The sequence below is a fragment of the Gigantopelta aegis genome, chromosome 8 (genome assembly GCF_016097555.1).
Source record: "Gigantopelta aegis isolate Gae_Host chromosome 8, Gae_host_genome, whole genome shotgun sequence".
NCBI lineage: Eukaryota > Metazoa > Mollusca > Gastropoda > Neomphalida > Peltospiridae > Gigantopelta > Gigantopelta aegis.
Genome location: NC_054706.1, coordinates 68,995,120 through 69,018,675, shown reverse-complemented (window position 1 = coordinate 69,018,675; position 23,556 = coordinate 68,995,120). Strand labels below are relative to the sequence as shown.

Here is a 23,556-nt window from a genome sequence, read left to right as displayed (position 1 = left end):
TAAAGCGTTAATTGAGACTGATAAGACAAAAGCGCACGCTAAAGCGTTAATTGAGACTGATAAGACAAAAGCGCACGTTAAAGCGTTAATTGAGACTGATAAATCAAAAGCGCACGTTAAAGCGTTAATTGAGACTGATAAAACAAAAGCGCAAGTTAAAGCGTTAATTGAGACTGATAAAACAAAAGCGCACGTTAAAGTGTTAATTGAGACTGATAAAACAAAAGCGCACGTTAAAGTGTTAATTGAGACTGATAAAACAAAAGCGCACGTTAAAGTGTTAATTGAGACTGATAAAACAAAAGCGCACGTTAAAGTGTTAATTGAGACTGATAAAACAAAAGCGCACGTTAAAGTGTTAATTGAGACTGATAAAAAAAAAGTGCACGCTAAAGTGTTAATTGAGATTGTAAAACAAAAGCGCACGTTAAAGTCTTAATTGAGACTGATAAGACAAAAGCGCACGCTAAAGTGTTAATTGAGACTGATAAGACAAAAGCGCACGCTAAAGTGTTAATTGAGACTGATAAGACAAAAGCGCACGCTAAAGTGTTAATTGAGACTGATAAGACAAAAGCGCACGCTAAAGTGTTAATTGAGACTGATAAGACAAAAGCGCACGCTAAAGCGTTAATTGAGACTGATAAGACAAAAGCGCACGCTAAAGCGTTAATTGAGACTGATAAGACAAAAGCGCACGCTAAAGCGTTAATTGAGACTGATAAGACAAAAGCGCACGCTAAAGCGTTAATTGAGACTGATAAGACAAAAGCGCACGCTAAAGCGTTAATTGAGACTGATAAGACAAAAGCGCACGCTAAAGCGTTAATTGAGACTGATAAGACAAAAGCGCACGCTAAAGCGTTAATTGAGACTGATAAAACAAAAGGGCACGTTAAAGTGTTAATTGAGATTGTAAAACAAAAGGGCACGTTAAAGTGTTAATTGAGACTGATAAAACTAAAGCGCACGTTAAAGTGTTAATTGAGACTGATAAGGCAAAAGCGCACGCTAAAGTGTTAATTGAGACTGATAAAACAAAAGCGCACGTTAAAGTGTTAATTAAGATTGATAAAACAATAAAGAAGTTTATTCTTACATCTTCCAGTGTTGTGTCAGACACTCCATACGAGGAGATGCACAAGCCATCTTGGTTGAGGTCGAGCTCCTGGAAGAAGCGATGGAATGGGGTGACACTTCTGTCCCTGACAGGAAGCTGGAAGATAATCTCTGAACCCACTTCCTCCACCAGCTGGGCACTTGGTAAGTAGTGCTGGATGAAGTTCAGAACTGCCTGGGAACTGCAGTGACCTAAAATAACAACAATGGAGCTAGTCCGAATCACAACAGCCAAGGAAAAGGAAGGAAGTTACAGTCACGTGACCGGAACACGAAGGAGTATGCAGTAGAAGATTTTTATGCCATCCCATTGGCTGTTGGGATGTTCGAACCAGACTACTATCCTTAGGGCAATATGCATTTGTTTTGAGGACAGGTGAAGTATCTACAAAATGACCTCAATAACTTTAAATGTGTTTATCCAGCAACCACCATTTCTATTGACAAAATATGATGATGGATAAAACAAAGTCATATCCTGCTAATAGCAGGATACGACTTTTGACGTCACTCATTTGACCTCTAGGTCATCGTACAATGTGGCTGAAATAACAGAAATAATAGCTTTTCCCCTTATTTGTTATGGTCTGCAGGATAAAGATAATAACTAGTTAATGACGTTGGATATCTGTTTTATCCTGTTCAGGCCAAATGAAACATTTCCCATTCTTACCTTCACAGGATAAAGAAGATATCCGACATCATTAACTATACTTGTGATGAGATTAATTTTCACCAAAAATGTATTCCATAGAGATTATTATATGAGCTTGTGTGTCGTACTGATTTTACAAAACGAGTGTCAGAATTTTTGTATTGCCCGAGCGAGAGCAAGGGTAATACATGAATCCTGACACAAGTTTCGTAAAATCAGTATGACTCACATGCGAGTGTAATAATTTCTTTATTATCCATATTATTATTGTTGTTTTCTTTATGGATAACAAGACCCAACTCAAAATGTTTCAGTCACAACTAGAATAAGATGACGAAATGACATCATATTTCAAATGCACAGTCTGAGCTAGGACTGGAGAAGCAACATTATGTTATGACATCACTTCCCAAAATTATGTCGTTACGCTTGTTATTACACGTGTGCTTCATATGATTATTATTAACTTGGTTATGTTGAACCATATGGATATTAAACATACTGATGTTGAAAAATATGACTTACTTTTGATGTTACTCTTTGGTTCTGGTGAAGTCTGTAAAGAGAAAAAACCGAAAATAGGCCAATTACATACACAATCTGTCAGAGGTATCTAGAATTTAAAGTCTGTACTTTACAATAGTTATTCCTTGATCAAATAAAACATTGTGAAATATTTAAAGTGGAAGGAAGGAAGGAAATGTTTTATTTAACGATGCACTCAACACATTTTATTTACGGTTATATGGCATCGGACATCAAGGTAATACTAGTGCATGTAACACTACTGTACATCTCATTCCAACCAGTGCACTACGATTGGTACATCAAATGTCATGGTATGTGTTATCTTGTCTGTGGGATGGTGCATATAAAAGATTCTGTGCCAAATGTTTGACATCCAATAGGCAATGATTAATAAATCAATGTGCTCTAGTGTTGTCATTAAAAAAAACACCTTTTAACTTTAACTTTTGTATATGTTAATTTTTCTACTAAAGGAAAAAAGTAGCAGGTTTCCTCTCTAAGACTGTAGGTTATCCAATAGTCGTTTTCATTAAATGAAAACAAGCTTTTAAGTTCTTCTAATAATGTTACTATTAATATTTACTTTACTTTCCTTTGAACTTATTTTCGTGCATATATCCAATTAAGGTTCAAGCATGCTGTCCTGGGCACACACCTCAGCTATCTTGGCTGTCTGTCCAGGACAGTGAGTTAGGGGTTAGTTTCTTAGTGGTTAGTGGAGAGAGAAGACGGTGTAGTGGTCTTACACCTACCCGGCATCGAGTCATTAAAACTCGCTCTGGGTGAGAGCTGGTGCCGGGCTGCCGACCCTGTACCTACCAGCCTTATGTACAATGGCTTAACCACGACGCCAATGAGGCCAGTAATTTTTACTAATATCAAGGTAATGCTACCATAGCAGGGGAGATAACTGCTGAATCTGTATAATGTGTAATTTACTAACATCATAATAAGAGGCACGTTCAATAGTCAGGTGGTATCCGCCTCCAATTTTTTCCTTGAGAAACATCGGGGTCCCGGAACACAGCAACTGCCCCATGTGCATGATGGCAATTCGGTCACCAATCATGTCGGCTTCATCAAGATGGTGTGTCGACAGCAGGATTGTGCGGCCTGCAAATACAAGATATAAAAAACATGGATTGTTTTCTCTTTTTATGAATACTTAACGTAACTATGGCCAAAAAACCAAAACTTCATAAATGGTGAATTCAATAGTTAAGCACAGAAAAATAATAATTAATATTTCTCCAATGACAGAAATAACTCACAAACGTATGATGCACATATACTAGCCGCCATTAATAACGCAATTTCCTTTTGTCAAAATAATATACGTTCCGGTTGGACTTCGTTGACGCTATTCGTCAATGTACATGGTACAGTGGTACACATTATTTCAGCAGCATGTAAAGGTCGATTTCCGGCCTGTTCCCAACATAAGGGGAACAACGCTAAAAACGCATTATCCGGTAAATCGCGCACACGCAACCACTTGGCGAAATAACACTTTGCACGTGCATTTCCTGATACCCGGGCACACTCAGAACACGCGGGTGGCAATGAGTATCTCACTCCTACACGATGCCTCGGTTGAAAAACGCCGATCGGAATCAAGCCATTGGCTTGTTGAATGCCGGAAACTCGCAATTGCGGGTAGCACAACGGTTCCACGTGCACCCGTCAACCATTAATCGGCTCCTCAACCGATATCAGACGACAGGGACCGTCAATGACCGCCGTCGTTCGGGCACACCACGCATAACGACCAATAGACAGGACCGGAACATACGGTTGCGGCACCTGCGCAATCGGTTTTTGACAGCCGCAAGCACTGCCAGGACTGAAGTGGGAACCAGGGGACGACTCATCAGCGCCCGAACTGTCCGGAGACGTCTTGCCGCAGCACGACTGCATTGCCACCGACCCTACCGTGGCCTTATCCTCCTGCACAGACATCGTCAAGCAAGACTCTTATGGCCAGGAATGGTGGGCATTTGCGACCCAGGAGATGGCGAGATGTCATCTTCTTGGATGAATCGAGATTTAACGTGAGTGTCACGGACAGACGTCGTTGCATTTACCGCCGTCGTGGAGAACGTGTCGCGCAGGCCTGTGTTCTGGAGAGGGACCGCTACGGGGGCGGCGGAGTCATGGTTTGGGGCGCCATCAATGCTGACTTCCGGTCCGAACTCGTGGTGGTACAGGGAAACCTTAATGCGCAACACTACGTCGACAACATCCTGCGGCCGGTCCTCCTCCCATTGATGAGACGGCATGGCGGAAACAGGCTCGTCTTCCAGCAAGACAACGCTCGGCCGCACACTGCCAGGCGTACACAGGTGTTTCTTCGTGCCCAACATGTCACTGTGTTGGACTGGCCAGCAGTTTCCCCGGACATGAACCCAATAGAGCACATGTGGGACGAGCTGGGACGTCGTGTTCAAAACCAACCGAATCCACCACAGAACTTCACTGAGCTGCAGCAGGCATTGCAGCATCACTGGGCAGCCATCCCACGACGTGTGGTGAGGCGCCTGTGCATGTCCATGCCTAGGAGGCTGCAGGCATGCATCGCAGCACATGGAGGTCACACGAAATACTGACCCCCATGACGTTGACATCGCCAGAGACGTTATGCGCGATTCACTGTTGGCGGCTGACAGTGCCAGTCAGATGGGCCAGTGGTTGGTCTCACTGGTGGTATCAGTTTCATTTTTGTGGGATCTCGCATAATAAAATAAACCATGATCATTTCCGAGATTGCGTTTTTATTGTCGCCTAGTATAGAATAAATAAAATTTTGTCAAAAAGACATAGTTACTGTAATAGGTAAAAAAATCACACCCCCAACTAGAAAAAGGTAAAGCATAGCAAGGACAAGACCATAACTAGTGGGAGATCATGAGGGTCCATTGCCCTTCCCCCTCGAAAAAAAAAAGTATAAACTATTTGTCATTTTTAATTTTAATGACTCCACATATATATTATTGTGCTTTGGCACTTTCACCCACAAAGTTATTTTATGCTATATGAGGCCCTAAAGGAACAGACTAAACTCTCGTAACTTTGCGATCTAGCTAAAAGACTTGCAAAGAGGATACTTTTTTTTTTTTTTAATTTTAAATGTTAATTTTATTTAACTTACATACCGTATATCTTCGCCTATAAGTCGAATTTTTTTCACCCAAAAAATATTTTATAACTAGGGGGGTCGACTTATAAGAGGGTAAAAAAAATTAACCAAAAAATATTACTGTTTTGGGGATTATTTTACAAGTTTTATTGTTGAAGTATGCCATGTATTTATACTCGAATATGTTAATTTGACATTTATTTTTTATAACCTATTTTTTTTGGCATTAGAACGGTTTTGGTTATGCGAAAAGGCGTACGATCTCACTTACATGCCAAGACAACAGTCCACTTAGTTAAATTAACAGTCATCACTAATAGTAAAAATGTAAACAATACTAACTACCTGTTGCCCGAGTTTATTTTGAAATCTGCTCACTGGCATTAATGGTTGTTCAAACAATGTTTTGGAGGTGATTAACTTCATGAATATTACTGAGCTTTCCCTTAAAATAGACTGATCTCTGCAGTTCACTATCTAGAGCAATAGGGACACACATCATTTGGTACAAAAACCAGTGTACTTTCTAGAGTTATCCTCCTTACATGTATTAATATGGCGGCAAAACGTGATACTTTCAGTTTTATCGTAGTGATCTGTTGTCAGTGTTTATAAATAAAGTTGTTGTCTGTGCACAAAACCATCTGTACAGTACTATACAGTAACAGTCAAACAGCTTTCACTCTCTACTAAGGGAATATTTCGTTTTGATGCTATGTAATAATGATAGTTTGATTGGAATAGTCTGATTATATTGTGATGTACAAAACGTGAAAACCGAAGTTTGTAAAATAATTTTCTTTTGTTCAAATATTATTGTTCTCATATGCTGAAAATAAGAAATATTTCAATATTTATAAGTAGTTTTTCATGGGTCGACTTATAAACGGGTCAATAAAAAAATACGTTTTCAGGGCTTGAAATTAGGGACTCGACTTATAGCCGAGATCGACTTACAGGCGAAGATATACGGTAAGTAAGTTATAACCAATGCAATTAAATAGGTTCACTTACTACTTTTTTTTTCTTTTTTTTTTATTGTCCCCAACTCATGCCAGGGTTGGGGTGCCCTGATTCATCGCCTCACAGAATATGAATTAGATTATATACGCTAAATACTGGGAGTACATACACTTTGTGGTAGTATGCTGATTATAATAATAGTAATACTTATACAAATAATGTAGATGGTGACATATTTAATATTAATGCATATGTACATGTAGATAATAGTATTATAAATGGCTAGTTAATAGAAATATATTTAAATAGGCTGGTTGATGTAATGAGGACATAAAATAAATATATACGTTTAGAAAGAAAGAATGTTAAAAAGAAAAGTTATAGTAGGTAATTATAGTGATAAGTAATAATGTCAAAATTTACGTCAAGCGCTCGCTTGATAATTGTTTCTATTATCTTCCATCAAATTACTTTCTTGACTGAAGAGTCATTTCTATGGTGCCCAGATTGTATTATACTCTTTATATTTACAGTTTTTAAAAAGAATATTTTTTTCTATTTCGTATTTTTTTTTTTTAAAGTTTTGAGCAGCTATTATATTTATTTCATTTTTTTCCATTTTTGTCTTGTATATATAATATTTAATGTTTATTAACAGCCAGTTTATAAATATGTCTTTTATATCACCTATTTGTACAAATAAAATAAAAGAGGATACTTTGTTGTCTAGCAAAGCCTAAGAGACCTTTGTGAATTAGGCCCCTGTTCTATATTAAAAGTGTTTACTTAAGAACTTTTCCTTTCAAAACTTCTGTTCAGCCTCAACAACAAACAGGGGGAAAAAAAGGTAAATAAAGAAATATATAAAAACATCTTTTAAACTTATATCTAAAAAAACCGAGAACAAAACATTCCAAACTTACTTTGGTGACACAAATACATGTAACAATAAACTAGTCATTTAAAAAACTAAAAAGACAACAAAAAAAGACAAATTACCCGGTTTGTTCTTCAAGATGAGGTTCCAGATGCACTTCCTGGCGCTGGGGTCCACCCCACTGGTCGGCTCGTCCAGGACAATGGCACGTGACCCTCCAACGAAGGCCAAGGCCACACACAGTCGTCGCTGCATCCCACCAGACAGTTCTGACACCATCACGTGTCGAACGTGCCACAAATCAACATCCTCGAGAAGGCTGGAAAGGAAAGGAATGTCTGTTTAATGACATTCTCAGTATATTTAATCTATGACTATTGACTGTCTAAAATAAGTATAGAGTGTTAATGAGGATACCTGCTGCTGCTGCTATGTTTTGAGTGAGCTTAATTAAACTAAAGGTCTGTGATCTCAGATTTAAGAAACTAAGTGTAGACTTCTGAAATTTATAGAATGACCGTTTTTAACACTAACTGTACTCCAGTCCTGGGCCTAGTTTCACAAAACATCGTAAGCCTAGTTTTTCACGTAAACGTAAATCTACAACTAAACCACAATTCTTATTACTATTATAGTACAACAAATATAGTTAGATATACACATATTTCATTTTCTTTTGTCTTTAAAATGCTCCATCTTCTGTAATGATGCAATTTTCTCCGTGAAATAGACGCCAAATGTGTAAACGCACGACCAGTATAACTGCTAGTAGCAGACGTAAACTTATGATGTTTAGTGAAATAGGCCCCTGTTCTCACATATTAACAGAATAGGACTAGGGGACCTCTTAAGCTATTCTTTTATAGGCGCTTTCCCACAGACAGGGCAGCACATACAACAACCTTTGAAATACCAGTCATGGGCACTGATCGAGATGGGGGAAAATCTACTAGGTCCACTATAGGGAATTGATCCTACAATCCATTACACATCAGACAAGCATTCTATCACTGAGCTACATCCCAACTCAGTGGAGAGGCTTGAAATAAGTATATGACAAAATTATATTTTTAAAATTTACATTTTCGATGATCGTCAGTTTAGTTTAGAAGTCTAATATCTAACACAATACCTTAAATGTACTGTGTTCGGAATACTGGTAATCTAATGTATGATCAGTGGAATGGTGGTAAATTGGACTTTGCACCATAGAGATTGCAAGTTACCTGTGAATTTCAAGTTTCTTCTTTTTTGATGACCAACTGCATTTGATGCCAGCATAGAGATACATGTGTTCCTCAATGGTCATACTGTAACAAATATAGCATTACATAATAACACTGTAAAAACATTTTTCTAATAACTCCGTAATTTCACTGCAATACAAATACCATCTTTGCAATTATATAGTAAATGCAATACATATATCATTTTAATAATACAATAGTTGAAACACAAATACATTTTTATTACAATATTGAAACACAAATTACTATTTTTGTAAAATATAATGAATCACGAATACCATACTGCAACACAAATACCATTTTTGTAATAATACTGCAACATAAACACCATTTTTGTATTAATACAAAAAATACCATTTTTTAATATAGATACTGTACATACACATGTATATAAATAATATTATCATTTTCATGAATACTGTATTAAAAAGAACACAGTTGATGTATTCATTAAGCAGTGTTCTCATTAAGCGATTTGTCGTAGCGACTCGAATAGTGTGTGTGGGAAGACGTTACATCATAAGATATGATGAAACAAAGCTCATCAGTTTAAAAATATTTTTCGGGAAATGTAAGTGCCTACAAATGTAGACAATTTACTGATGGCATTATGCAACAAAACAATTACTGACCACATATGGACAGTCATAGGTTTTATGGACCCATGAAATCCGGACATTTTCACATGCTTATAAGCAAATGAAAAAACACGGAAGTGACAAAACTAAATGATTGTACTTTAATGTGATTTGATTAGCTAAGAGTTTATGATTTGTCATGAGAAATAGAACATGTTCTAATCAGTACGATTACAACACGACTTGTCTTGTAAGACTAAAGTCGTTCCGATTTAGGTATCTGTTTAACAAAACTGCAGTCATTTGACGAGTTGCTTCCAAAGAAGCGCTTTGCATTCAAACAACAAAAAGAAAAGAAACCCAAATCAGTTATTGATGATTCAGATGAAGTTGTCAATTAACCTGAACACGAGAATGATTTGATGGTTGAGTTAGCAGAATGCAAGTTTGTTGACAGGGATAATAAAATACTTGCAAAGAATGCAACCGAAGTGAACATGAAAGATGTTGCTCTTGCTAATTTAATCAGCTGCACCCTTAAGCTGCCTGGCGCACACGGTACGATCCCAGTGATAGTCACAGTACAATTCCATTGCATGCAACAAGTCAGTATGACTAATCGCATAATAACAACACCGCTTTTAGCAATAGAAATACTCACTGATTAAACTGTATCAATCACATAATCTTCCTACACTAAATATCACTGATGCTTCGTACTATGCAAGCAAAGTATCAATCTCTACTCACTATTGCAGCAGAGCGTTGTGCTGTGGACAAACTCCGATCATGCTGTCTCCGTCAACAGAGTGTTTGTTATAAATACGAACGTCTCCCGACGTCGGCTCCAGCAGACCAAGGAGCAGATTTCTGAATAAAAAAGAAAGGAATGATTGTTTAACAGCACCTCAGCACATTTTAAATTACAGCCATTTGCTGTCTGATCTACATTTAGATTATTTTAACACTTGGTCTAGAGTCAGGGAAAAGGAGAGGAATTATATTTGATTTGCAAAAAGTTAAAAGCTTAACTGTTCAACAACACTACTAGAGCACGCTATTGGATATGTTAAACATTTGACAATTCTGACACAGTCTTGGAGGAAACATATTTTTTAAATCAGCAACAAAAGATCTTATTTATGCTCTTTCCGACAGACAGGACATCATATACCACTTCCTTTGATATACTATAGTCAGAATATATCCTGAATCAACTGAAGCTAATAAACCAACTTCAGTCAGCACTCTACCACTGAATTATATCCTCCACAGTTTCAAAGACCTACAGTTTGTACAATTCAGTTTGCAGTGGTAGAAAGGATCTATGTTCAGTAAAGGATCTTCTCGGGAATGGCTGTCCTCCTATGGTTGAGGCACTAGATAGAGATTCGTGGAATCAACCTCTATTCTGCCAAATACCCATTCCACTCTGCATTGTGCTGATTTAGTCTTGATCACGAATAACAGTTTTGTGGTTGAGATTTTTTGTGTCATTAATGAATATGAAACATATTTAATAAAATTATTAAACACTTTTATTAAACTGTATTTATTACCCAGAAACTACTGTAATAATTTCAAATCAATAAACAGGCATTACAAGATAAAAGCAACTGGGGTGAGCCAGCTATATATCAATTGGATTTTCAACAGACAGGAGAAAATGCATTATATTCAAAATTGGTGACCCACCCCACCCTATTGCCTATGATGATTTTGATATTCCTAAACCCATCTAAAAGTAATATATTATATTTCTACTGTACATCCAAAAGTATATCCCAAATGCTTACAGAGTTGTGGTTTTTGCAGCTCCATTGTGGCCTAGCAGTGCAGTCACCTGTCCCTCGTAGAACTCAGCAGTCAGATCATTGACAACCAGAGACTTGCCAAACTTCTTAGTCAGGTGATACACAGACATACCAACATCAAGACCAACCGGGGCAGGTTCAAACATACTCTCTGAAACAACATCGGAATACACATACAAAATAAAAACTTCACAAAGTATTTAAAATGAATTAATAAAAATTGTAAATCCCAGTGATGGTCATGAGTATATAACCACAATCCACAAAGAACAGGATAGCGTGGTTAAAATGGAAGCAAAAGAAATTGTGTCTAGACTAAAATAAAATAGAAACAAGGTCATGTGACAAGAAAGGGTGCTCTTGAAATAATGGAGGACCATACATAGAGAAATACAGGACCACCATTTGTACTTGGCCAGTCAGAGAGAGAGAGAGAGAGAGAGAGAGAGAGAGAGAGAGAGAGAGAGAGAGAGAGAGAGAGAGAGAGAGAGAGAGAGAGAGAGAGAGAGAGAGAGAGAGAGAGAGAGAGAGAGAGAGAGAGAGAGAGAGAGAGAGAGAGAGAGAGAGAGAGAGAGAGAGAGAGAGAGAGAGAGAGAGAGAGAGAGAGAGAGAGAGAGAGAGAGAGAGAGAGAGAGAGAGAGAGAGAGAGAGAGAGAGAGAGAGAGTCAGAAGGACCAATAGTCCTTTTTTAAATCAGGAAAAGGGAGTCAGTAGGGTCAATTGACCTGGGCCAGTTACAGAAAAGAAGTAAGGACAATTTGGTCTGGGTCAATCAGGAAGGACATATACAGGCCATTTTACCTTGGATCTAAAGATTAAAGACATAATAAAATATAAACAAAGTTTATATTTTAAGTTATGATGACAAGGAGCCTCAAAAGATGATAATGGTCTAATCCTCTCTGAACCCCTGAAAGTGCTGATGTCTCACCTTTACCCGGCTGTGCAGCAGGCCCATCAATTCCGTACTGCGTTGACCTTGATCTGTGCTTTCTCAGACACCAGTATGTGGCTGTTACTGGGAAATACCAGGGCTTGGAGATACCATATTTTCCTGAAATAATTATTAGGAAAACTTGATTTAAAAAATTAAATCTAAACAATCTGATACTTCACTTACCAAAACATGTCAAATGTCAGCTGTATTTTCCTTATCAGAAGAGAACGCAGTTAAATATGACAAAGAAATTACAAAAACAAAATGTTTTTCAGTTTTTAATTTTACACACATTTTAAAAACTAAACCTACCTGGTTTTACATTTCTGATGTACCAGCCAATGACCAAATAAATGAAACTGTCAATCAACATCATTATACACGCCCACTGAAAGGTCATGGGGTCACCCAGTATTGGACTCTTGTCCACATTAGACCACTGGAGACCATCCGTTGTGAGTTCCAGACGAGCTATGTACATAGCCCCAAAACCAAACGCAGTTGTTGAGGAAAGACACTGAAAAATATATTAATATAATTATATTATTAACATATACAAAAGTTACAGTTTGCTTTGTTTAATGACACCACTAGAGCACATTGATTTATTATCATCAGCTATTGATGTCAAACATTTGGCAAGGGATCTTTTATATGCATCATCCCACAGACAGGATAGCATGTATGACTGCCTTTGATATACCAGTCGTGGTGCACTGGCTGGAACAAGAAATCGCCCAATGGGCCCACTGATGGGAATCAATACTAAACCGATCATGCATCAAGCAAGCTCTTTTCTAATGGGCTACGTCCGACCCCTAATATATACAAAGCCAATGCCTTAGAAAATCATAAACATAGTCATGCAAACAGTTTTGTAATAAGATATTCCAATGATAAATGAAATTTTTAAAAATTTAAAAAACCCCCACAACATAACGAAAAGAAAGGAAAGGAATATTTGGTTAATAAACTATGGCTGTTTGGTTATTTTGAAACCCACTGTCACCACGTTTATATTTTTATTAAGCTACTTCCGCCAAACTCAGCAAGATATCGTTTATCTGTATTTGACTGTATATAGACAACACATACCATAACCTATATCCTGACTATAAGTAAAAGAGTACATCAACAATATTCATGTCCTGAAGAAGCTATGGCAATTGGATATAGGCATCGCAAATACTATAAAAGTAAGGTAAAATCACTGGACAGAGAAATAAATGTGTAGCTTATTTCTTAAACAATTTTATTATTCACATAGTTCAAGATATTCAGGGAAATATAACCAGTATGACCCACGTGTGTCATAATGATTTCACGTGCACAACAAATGACATAATTTTGTGAAGCGAGTTCATAACTTAATGTGGCTTTCCCAGTGTAAAATCATTTTGTCATCTCTTTTTAGTTACATTTGAAACATTTTGACATGGTCCTAGCTTGATATTCATGAAAATAATATTTCGGATAATGTGGATAATAAAGAAATTATTACACTCGCATGTGAATTGTACTGATTTTACAAAACTCGTGTCAGGATTCATGTATTACCATCGCTCTTGCATGGGTAATACAATAATCCTGACAAACGTTTCATAAAATCAATATGACACACAAGCTCATATAATAATCTCTCTATATAAAAGGAACTCACAGCAAGTATTTTTTGCCAGAACTGCATGCCGACTTCGAGCGAGAAGAGGATGACATAAGGCAGATATGAGAAGAAGTAGACGATCAGAACTGTCAAAACTGCCAGCGTCGTACGTGTGAAGAATGAACTCACCATGTAACTGAAATATAACAACATAACAAACAATAAACTTTTTAAGAACGAACTCACCATGTAGCTGAAATATAACAACATAACAAACAATAACATTTTTAAGATTTGCAGATCTACTTCATATTTGAAGCAAAATATCAATAATATAATAGAGATAAAATAATTGAGACTATTCTGTAAAAAAACCTTCTACAAGACACAAACAGGAGTCAAAGGTTGAAATTTAAAACTTGTAACTAAGCAGGGTATAATATACCATAACAAGTGTATACTTTACTTTTTGCTTTAAAGCATATAGCTGGAGACTTACCACATCATGGTTGATGAAAAGCAGAAGCAGACGAGAAAGACGAAGATGAGAACTCCATTGGAGTATCGGTAGATTTCTCCGTTCTCCTTCACACTGAACACAAGCAGCAGAGTGAGGATGAAACACACAAATAACATGAGCAGCATGCTGGAGATGAACCACGCAAACCAGTTCAGGCTCGACTTCATTCCCATGATGCTGAAAATCTGAAATAAAACAATGAGGTATTAGAACATGTTACAAATGACCCACGCAAACGAATCCAGGCTTGACTTCATTCCCATGATGCTGAAAACCTGAAATACGGAGCAAAGAATAAAACAACCAGATATTGGAACGATATTCCTGAGATAAATCAAGTGAATCAAGATAAATCAATAAATTCAGGCTTGACTAGTCTGGCCTCAGTGGTGCTGTGGTTAAGCCATCAGATTTAAGGCTGAGAGGTACTGGGTTCGCCTCCCTGTACCAGTGTGATTTTAACAACTTTAACGATTCAGTGGGCCACTACACCCTCTTCTCTCTCACTAACAACTAACCCACTGTTCTGGACAGACAGCCTAGATAGCTGAGGTGTGTGTAACCAGGACAGCGTGCTTGAACCTTAATTGGATATAAGCATGGAAATAACTATGAATTTTAAAAACTATTTTATTAAGTAAAACCTGAATGTGTCAAAATCATACAGGATGGATGACTGAAGTTCATGACATCAACAAATGGAGGTATTATTATTATACACAGTAACTTGTAAAATTCTCTTGAATGTTAGAACTATATGTCCCACAATATCTCTATTATGTGAGTACATAAATAATCCAACATTTGTTTTACCTACAGAAATATACTACAAAAATTACAGTAACAATGGCACTGCAAATGCAAAAAGTATAAACTATCTCATAATAATGACAGATAATTAATTAAATGCTTTTGCTTATTGCATCTAACATGATTGACTTAATATATATAATCTTAAAAAATAAATTACCACTTCTTGTCCATTTTCTCTGTCCCATACCAGATTCCGAGTTGTAATTCCCAGAGTGGCAAGCCATGCGAATGTCATGAGGACAGGCACCAGGTAGGAACCCAGGATGAAGATGAAGCTACAAAGTGAATAAGAAGAAACAATATATATTACTAAAACCATTATATTGAATTTAATTTCTTTATATATTATTAAAACTATTATACTGAATTTAATTTCTTTTTAATAGATATATGTAATTATCAGCTGCATTGGTACCAGCCAGTGCACACAACTGGAATATCAAAGGCTGTGGTATGTGCCATCCTGTTTGTGATATAGAATGTGTGATACAGAACATGTGTGATATAGAATGTGTGATACAGAACATGTGTGATACAGAACATGCATTCCAGCCAGTGCACCATGACTGGAATATCAAAGGCCGTGGTATGTGCCATCCTGTTTGTGGGATGGTATAGAACCTGTGTGATACAGAACGTGTGATACAGAACATGTGTGATATAGAACATGTGTGAAACAGACCATGTGTGATACAGAACATGTGTGATACAGAACATGTGTGATATAGAATGTGTGAAACAGAACATGTGTGATATAGAACATGTGATACAGATCATGTGTGATATAGAACGTGTGATACAGAACATGTGTGATACAGAACATGTGTAATACAGAACATGTGTGATATAGAATGTGTGATACAGAACATGTGTGATATAGAATGTGTGATACAGAACGTGTGATATAGAATGTGTGAAACAGAACATGTGTGATACAGAATGTGTGATACATAATGTGTGATATAGAATGTGTGATACAGAACATGTGTGATATAGAATGTGTGATACAGAACATGTGTGATATAGAATGTGTGATACAGAACGTGTGATATAGAATGTGTGAAACAGAACATGTGTGATATAGAACATGTGTGATATAGAATGTGTGATACAGAATGTGTGATATAGAATGTGTGATACAGAACATGTGTGATATAGAAAGTGTGATACAGAACATGTGTGATACAAAACATGTGTGATACAGAACATGTGTGTGTGATCTAGAACATGTGTGTGTGATCTAGAACATGTGTGCATGATATAAAACATGTGTGATACAGAACGTGTGTAATACAAAACATGTGTGATGTAGAATGTGTGAAATGGAACATGTGTAATATAGAATGTGTGATACAGAACATGTGATATAGAATGTGTGATACAGAACATGTGTGACACAAAACATGTGTGACACAAAACAATACAGAACATGCATTCCAGCCAGTGCACCATGACTGGAATATCAAAGGCCGTGGTATGTGCCATCCTGTTTGTGGGATGGTATAGAACATGTGTGATACAGAACATGTGATACAGAACATGTGTGATATAGAACATGTGTGAAACAGACCATGTGTGATATAGAACATGTGATACAGAACATGTGTGATACAGAACATGTGTGATACAGAACATGTGTGATACAGAATATGTGTGATATAGAATGTATGAAACAGAACATGTGTGATATAGAACATGTGATACAGATCATGTGTGATATAGAACATGTGTGATACAGAACATGTGTGATATAGAATGTGTGATACAGAACATGTGTGATATAGAATGTGTGATACAGAACATGTGATATAGAATGTGTGAAACAGAACATGTGTGATATAGAACATGTGTGATACAGAATGTGTGATATAGAATGTGTGATACAGAACATGTGTGATACAGAATGTGTGATACAGAACATGTGTGATACAAAACATGTGTGATACAGAACGTGTGTGTGATTTAGAACATGTGTGTGTGTGATCTAGAACATGTGTGCATGATATAAAACATGTATAATACAAAACGTGTGATGTAGAATGTGTGAAATGGAACATGTGTGATACAGAACATGTGTGATACAGAACATGTGTGATATAGAATGTGTGATACAGAACATGTGTGATATTGAAATGTGTGATATAGAATGTGTGATACAGAACATGTTTGATATAGAATGTGTGATACAGAACATGTGTGATACAGAACATGTGTGATACAAAACATGTGTGATACAGAACGTGTGTGTGATTTAGAACATGTGTGTGTGTGATCTAGAACATGTGTGCATGATATAAAACATGTGTAATACAAAACATGTGTGATGTAGAATGTGTGAAATGGAACATGTGTGATACAGAACATGTGTGATACAGAACATGTGTGAAATAGAATGTGTGATACAGAAATGTGTGATATAGAATGTGTAATACAGAACATGAGTGATATAGAACATGTGTGATACAGAACATGTGTGATACAGAACATGTGTGATATAGAATGTGTGATACAGAACATGTGTGATATAGAATGTGTGATACAGAACATGTGTGACAGAGAACGTACCTGTCTTGGTTGTGACACGGGAATGGAAACTGTTTGAGGTAGACCGCAGGTAGCGTGTCGTTCTCTCCTGTCTGTAGACTGATGATGGCCTGGTCTACCATGTCCTGCAGCTGAACAAACCCACGCAGGTAACGCATGTACTCGCCAAAGTTCGATTCGGGGTTGGGATACCAAAACCTGTGCACAAAAACAACATACATGTATTAAATAATTTTTATAAAAAATCTGGTGTAAATTTAGCAAAAGCAGTATATTTCAAATTTTCATTTATTACCCAAATGGTTAAAAATATCTTGGTTCATACAAAAGTGTTACATCCCACTAGAACATCAAGTGGGATGTAACACCTCGACGTCATATGATTGGCACACTACAACCTTACCAGTCAAACAAGTTGTGATAGAAATTAAAATTGATTGTGGGTAATAAATAGGATATTAAACAAGCTTCCATTTTGTATCATGTTTTTTTCGTCCTTATCAAATAATTTTCATTGTAACTGGCTAAAGCTTGTGACAATTGAAAATTAGTTCACTCAGGATATAAACATGATACAAAATGGAAGCTCATTTACTACCCTACATATATGAATAAGTGAATCACATTTTCCCAGACACATGACTCATTTTAGAGAAGGATTAATCCTACATAAGATGATCTTATGTGTCTTACTGTACCTGGCCTTTAGACGGTTTGTGATTCGAACATTGTCTGTGTCCATTCTGATCTTGTAACTGATGTGTTTTGGTATGTCGGTATCAGATATTCCTCTCTTACGACGGTTTTTACGTGGCAAATTGAACACAACACCTGCAATGAAAAAAATAGTTAGAGGAGGAAACAAAATAAGCATAATAGTCAAATCTATGTTAATAAGCCACCTAAGGGAAGGAAAGAAGGAAATGTTTTATTTAACGATGCACTCAACACATTTTATTTACAGTTATAAGGCACTGGACTTATGGTCGAGGACCACACAGATATTGAGAGAGGAAACCCGCTGTCGCCACTTCATGCGCTACTCTTTTCGATTAGCAGCAACGGATCTTTTATATGCACATTCCCACAGACAGGATAGTACATACCAAGGCTTTTGTTACACCAGTTGTGGAGCACTGGCTGGAACAAGAAATAACCCAATGGGCCAGCCACCAAAGGGATATTCAAAGATCACTCAACATTAACAAGTGTTCCATTATTTCTTTCAGTACATCAGTTCGGAAAACAGTAAGACTACATGCAACTAGAAAAAAGATCGGAATGTAAAACTTTAACGTCACTGACCTGCCAGAAAGTCGTTTGTTTTACTCAAGTTGAACGCTTGAGCCAGCAGATCCTGTTCCGACTCGACTGGTGTGAAGCGCTTCAGCTCCATACAGCTGATGTAGTTGCTCACTAGCTCAGCCACCTTCGTCAGCCCATCGAGACTCGTCTTGTTGACATTGTCAGACTCCAAGGCATCCAGCCCATCCAAGAGTTTCTCAGAATCTAACCCAGCCGACGACTTCAAGAGACTCTTCACAAAGTTGTTGTTCAAAAGGTTCTAAAATGAAAGGTACAAATTAAGGCATTGATTATGAGATAATTTACAATTATCCAGATTTTCGCGAGCATACAAGATATACACAAGAGTGGAAGGGGTTAAAGCCAGTGTATCTACTTTTAAAAGAAAAAAGTATTTTAATATAAATATTGTTTACATACACTTTTTATATACACTTTTTAAGCAGGTGCATCTGCAGGCAGTGTTTAGGGGTCAACTCTCCCCTGTTGAAAGTGAGTTTTCTTCTCTTTTTTTTCAAAATGTATTTTCCTGTGTAGCATGACCTTACCCACCCTAAAATCATCTCGCACAATTAAAATATATCACTGAAACTTAAGTTCACCTTCAGAGATTTGAGTTCCTTCCCTTGATCCATCATAGTCGCAAGACTTGGTCCGCCCTCGGCCCACGCGTCTGCCACATTCTTCACCTCTTCAATGATCTCAAACACACCATTCGCCTGACAAAACAACATATCGGTTTCATTTAGTAATATGTATCTCAGTGAATGTCAACAAAATGCATGTAGCATCTCTATAAAACCACAGTCACTGTTTAGTAGGGTATAAAACCAAGAATAAGAATTTAAACAAATTAAAACATGAACACCTTACTTAGAAAATTATATACCTCTCACTTTATTGACAAGTTATTGCACTTTAAAAACAACAAATACAAAAATTGTTCTAAATTTCATACTTCACAAAACCAAAAATCGCCATCCAAAATGACTAATAATTGTAAGTAATAAAATGTAAGACTAATACCAGTCGAGAGAAGCAAAACAATGAAGATCAAAAGTAATATGACTAAATTGATCACTATCAGAACATTTTATAAAACAGTTTTTTGAAGACCTTGAATTAAAAGAGCTACTGAAGGAATAATAATGATTGAAATGAAATTAAATGGTTTATTTAACGATGCACTCAACACATTTTATTTATGGTTATATGGTGTCGGACACATGGTAGAGGATCACACAGATATTGAGGGAGGAAACCCTCTGTCGCCACTACATGGGCTACTCTTTTCGATTAGCAGCAAGGGATCTTTTATATGCATCATCCCATAGACAGGATAGCACATACCACAGCCTTTGATGTACCAGTCATGGTGCACTGACTGGAGCGAAATAATGATTGAAGATCTTACTAAAGAACAGTCAAGATAAGCAAACCTTTTTCATGATAAATTAATTAATTCATTCCTGAAGACCGTGAACTGTAGGACTAATTATTGAAGATCTCACAGAAGAACAATAATTTATTAAGATATTCAAACCTTTTTTCATGATAAATTAATTAATTCCTGAAGTCCTTAAAACAAAGGACTAATTAATGAATATCTCACTAAAGAACAATCAAAATAAGTAAAAATCTTTTTCATTTCATTTTTCACTTTTTTTCATTTCAAATTATTTTTGTAAATATATCCAATTAAGGTTCAAGCACCCTGTCCTGGGCACACACCTCAGCTATCTGGACTGTCTAGGACAGTGGGTTAGTTGTTAGTAGTTAGTGAGAAAGAAGAGAGTGTAATGGTCTTCAACTTACCCATTGAGTCGTTGAAAAATGCTCTCGGTGGGAGCTGGTACCAGGCTGCGAACCCAGTACCTAGCTACCAGCCTTATGTCTGATGGCTTAACCACAACACCACCGAGGCCAGTACACCTTTTTCATGATAAATTAATTAATTAATTCATGAAGACGTTGAACTGAAAGACTAATTATTGAAGACTTTACTAAAGAACAACCAAGATGAGCAAACCTTTTTCATGATTCGTCGTGTGAGCTCTGTGTTGGGGGTAAAGAGGATCTTTCCTCGGATGATTGGCTTCAAGTAAGCCCAGATAATGGAGCCGTACGTGTCGTTCTTGATCTGGGTATACATCTTCTCACAGAAATCAGCTGAATTAAAACAACAAAAAATCTCAATTTTGAAAAACAAAGCAATAATATAGTGAAACTCCTCAGTAAACCAGGATTCCTTCAAAACGGGGCATTTCTCATAGTCCCTTTTTAAATATCAGTACAGAACAGAACCTGTCTAAAGTGGATACACTTTAAAACCAGATTTTTTGTACTCTATGGGAAAGTGCATATAAAACAAATCCTTTGTTACTTGTAGCAGATTTCCTCTCTAACACTATGATATGACTATAATATATGTCAGAATTACCAAAAGTTTAATATGCAACAGTTGATGATAAATACATTTTTGCTTGGGTGTCATTAATGCATAAGTTTAATTATCTATACTTCAGGGTTTGGTAAAAATTAAAGAATTTAAGATCTATGATATCATGTGGTGTGTGTTAGCTCACTCTTCGGATTACACATCTTTCAAATTTTTGGTGAATAAGTAAAGATACATAAAGACTGATAATTTAGGACTGCCTTTCTAATGGACAAAACACTGAGAATCATAATTTAAAAACAAGCATTCTGAGAGTACTGCCGGGTCCAGCAAATGTTCATATCTAAAGTTCAAGGGCCATAACTCTGTCAAAAACAGGCAAATCACAATGATCTGGGGCCTAATTCACTAAACTCTCGCAACTTTGCAATCTCGCAGTGCAGTGCTAAAAGACTTGCAAATAGGATGCTTTGTTGCCTAACAGAGCCCAAGAGACTTTTGTGAATTAGGCCCCTGGCTCCATATTCATAAACATACTTAAGTCAATGTATGATACCTAAATACATACTTAAAGTACATAGATAAGTATCATACATCGACTTAAGTATGTTTATGAATATGGAGCCTGGACTCTACATAATAAAGCTATACAAATTGTTTTAGTTTGATATCTTAATGTACTGCGATAGTATATGTGGGACAGATGGACAGACAGATGGACAGCTCTATGTATAGTTTTATTATGTATAGTAGAGGGCCCTGTTTTACAAAGCGACCTTAGCACTAAGATCACCTTACATTCATAACTATCTAATGCACTTAAGATGATCTTAGCGCTAAGATTACTTCGTAAAACGGTGTCCTGGTCATTGGGATTTTCCAGTTTTTGACAGTTATGGATCTTGAATTTACGAGGTATGAACTTTTTGGTACCCTATGGGGACATTTATTGCTTTAGCAGTACTCTCAGAATGTATGTCTTTGAAATTATTAGTAGTAGTTTTTTGTACAATAAAACAGCTGTATGATATGTTCCGGTGATTGCCCTCTTACCCAGTAAGAGACATTTACCTAGTGTGGAGTTAATCTGCTCATCATTCTATCCAGTAAGTGACATTTATTTACCCATTAAGAGACATTTAGTTACCTAGTGTGGAGTTAATCTGCTCATCATTCTATCCAGTAAGTGACATTTATTTACCTTGTGTGGAGTTAATCTGCTCATCATTCTATCCAGTAAGTGACATTTATTTACCTAGTGGGGAGTTAATCTGCTCATCATTCTATCCAGTAAATGACATTTATTTACCTTGTGTGGAGTTAATCTGCTCATCATTCTATCCAGTAAGTGACATTTATTTACCTAGTGGGGAGTTAATCTGCTCATCATTCTATCCAGTAACTGACATTTATTTACCTTGTGTGGAGTTAATCTGCTCATCATTCTATCCAGTAAGTGACATTTATTTACCTAGTGGGGAGTTAATCTGCTCATCATTCTATCCAGTAAGAGAGATTTATTTACCTAGTGGGGAGTTAATCTGCTCATCATTCTATCCACTAAGTGACATTTATTTACCCATTAAGAGACATTTATTTACCTAGTGTGGAGTTAATCTGCTCATCATTCTATCCAGTAAGTGACATTTATTTACCTTGTGTGGAGTTAATCTGCTCATCATTCTATCCAGTAAGTGACATTTATTTACCTTGTGTGGAGTTAATCTGCTCATCATTCTATCCAGTAAGTGACATTTATTTACCTAGTGGGGAGTTAATCTGCTCATCATTCTATCCTATTTACCAGTAAGTGACATTTATTTACCTAGTGGGGAGTTAATCTGCTCATCATTCTATCCAGTAAGTGACATTTATTTACCTTGTTTGGAGTTAATCTGATCATCATTCTATCCAGTAAGTGACATTTATTTACCCAGTAAGTGACATTTATTTACCCAATAAGAGACATTTATTTACCCAGTAAGATTTATTTACCCAGTAAGTGACATTTATTTACCCAATAAGAGACATTTATTTACCTTGTAAGAGACATTTATTTACCCAGTAAGAGACATTTATTTACCCAGTAAGTGACATTTATTTACCTTGTAAGTGACATTTATTTACTCAGTAAGAGACATTTATTTACCCAGTAAGTGACATTTATTTATCTTGTAAGAGACATTTATTTACCCAGTAAGTGACATTTATTTATTCAGTAAGAGACATTTATTTACCCAGCAAGAGACATTTATTTACCTTGTTTGGAGTTAATCTGCTCATCATTCTATCTAGTAAGTGACATTTATTTACCCAGTAAGTGACATTTATTTACCCAGTAAGTGACATTTATTTACCCAGTAAAAGACATTTATTTACCCAGTAAGTGACATTTATTTACCCAGTAAGAGACATTTATTTAACCAGTAAGTGACATTTATTTACCCAGTAAGTGACATTTATTTACCCAGTAAGAGACATTTATTTACCCAGTAAGAGACATTTATTTACCCAGTAAG

The 23,556-nt window shown here is 36.6% G+C and overlaps 1 protein-coding gene across 1 annotated transcript in view; it reads right to left on the bottom strand.

The window, feature by feature from the left end:
• LOC121379797 overlaps positions 1 to 23,556 on the bottom strand; it is a 144,885-nt gene that overhangs the window by 29,067 nt on the left and 92,262 nt on the right. The window contains exons 70-86 of the mRNA XM_041508449.1: positions 20,669 to 20,808; positions 19,242 to 19,358; positions 18,640 to 18,898; positions 18,033 to 18,165; positions 17,356 to 17,532; positions 14,948 to 15,065; positions 13,957 to 14,162; positions 13,515 to 13,653; positions 12,167 to 12,371; positions 11,849 to 11,971; positions 10,900 to 11,068; positions 9,854 to 9,973; positions 8,505 to 8,588; positions 7,401 to 7,597; positions 3,246 to 3,415; positions 2,300 to 2,330; positions 1,100 to 1,311 (exon numbers count right to left, since the gene is read on the bottom strand). Coding sequence (XP_041364383.1) covers positions 1,100 to 1,311; positions 2,300 to 2,330; positions 3,246 to 3,415; positions 7,401 to 7,597; positions 8,505 to 8,588; positions 9,854 to 9,973; positions 10,900 to 11,068; positions 11,849 to 11,971; positions 12,167 to 12,371; positions 13,515 to 13,653; positions 13,957 to 14,162; positions 14,948 to 15,065; positions 17,356 to 17,532; positions 18,033 to 18,165; positions 18,640 to 18,898; positions 19,242 to 19,358; positions 20,669 to 20,808 — 2,600 coding nt within the window. The remainder of the gene's footprint in view (positions 1 to 1,099; positions 1,312 to 2,299; positions 2,331 to 3,245; positions 3,416 to 7,400; positions 7,598 to 8,504; positions 8,589 to 9,853; positions 9,974 to 10,899; positions 11,069 to 11,848; positions 11,972 to 12,166; positions 12,372 to 13,514; positions 13,654 to 13,956; positions 14,163 to 14,947; positions 15,066 to 17,355; positions 17,533 to 18,032; positions 18,166 to 18,639; positions 18,899 to 19,241; positions 19,359 to 20,668; positions 20,809 to 23,556) is intronic.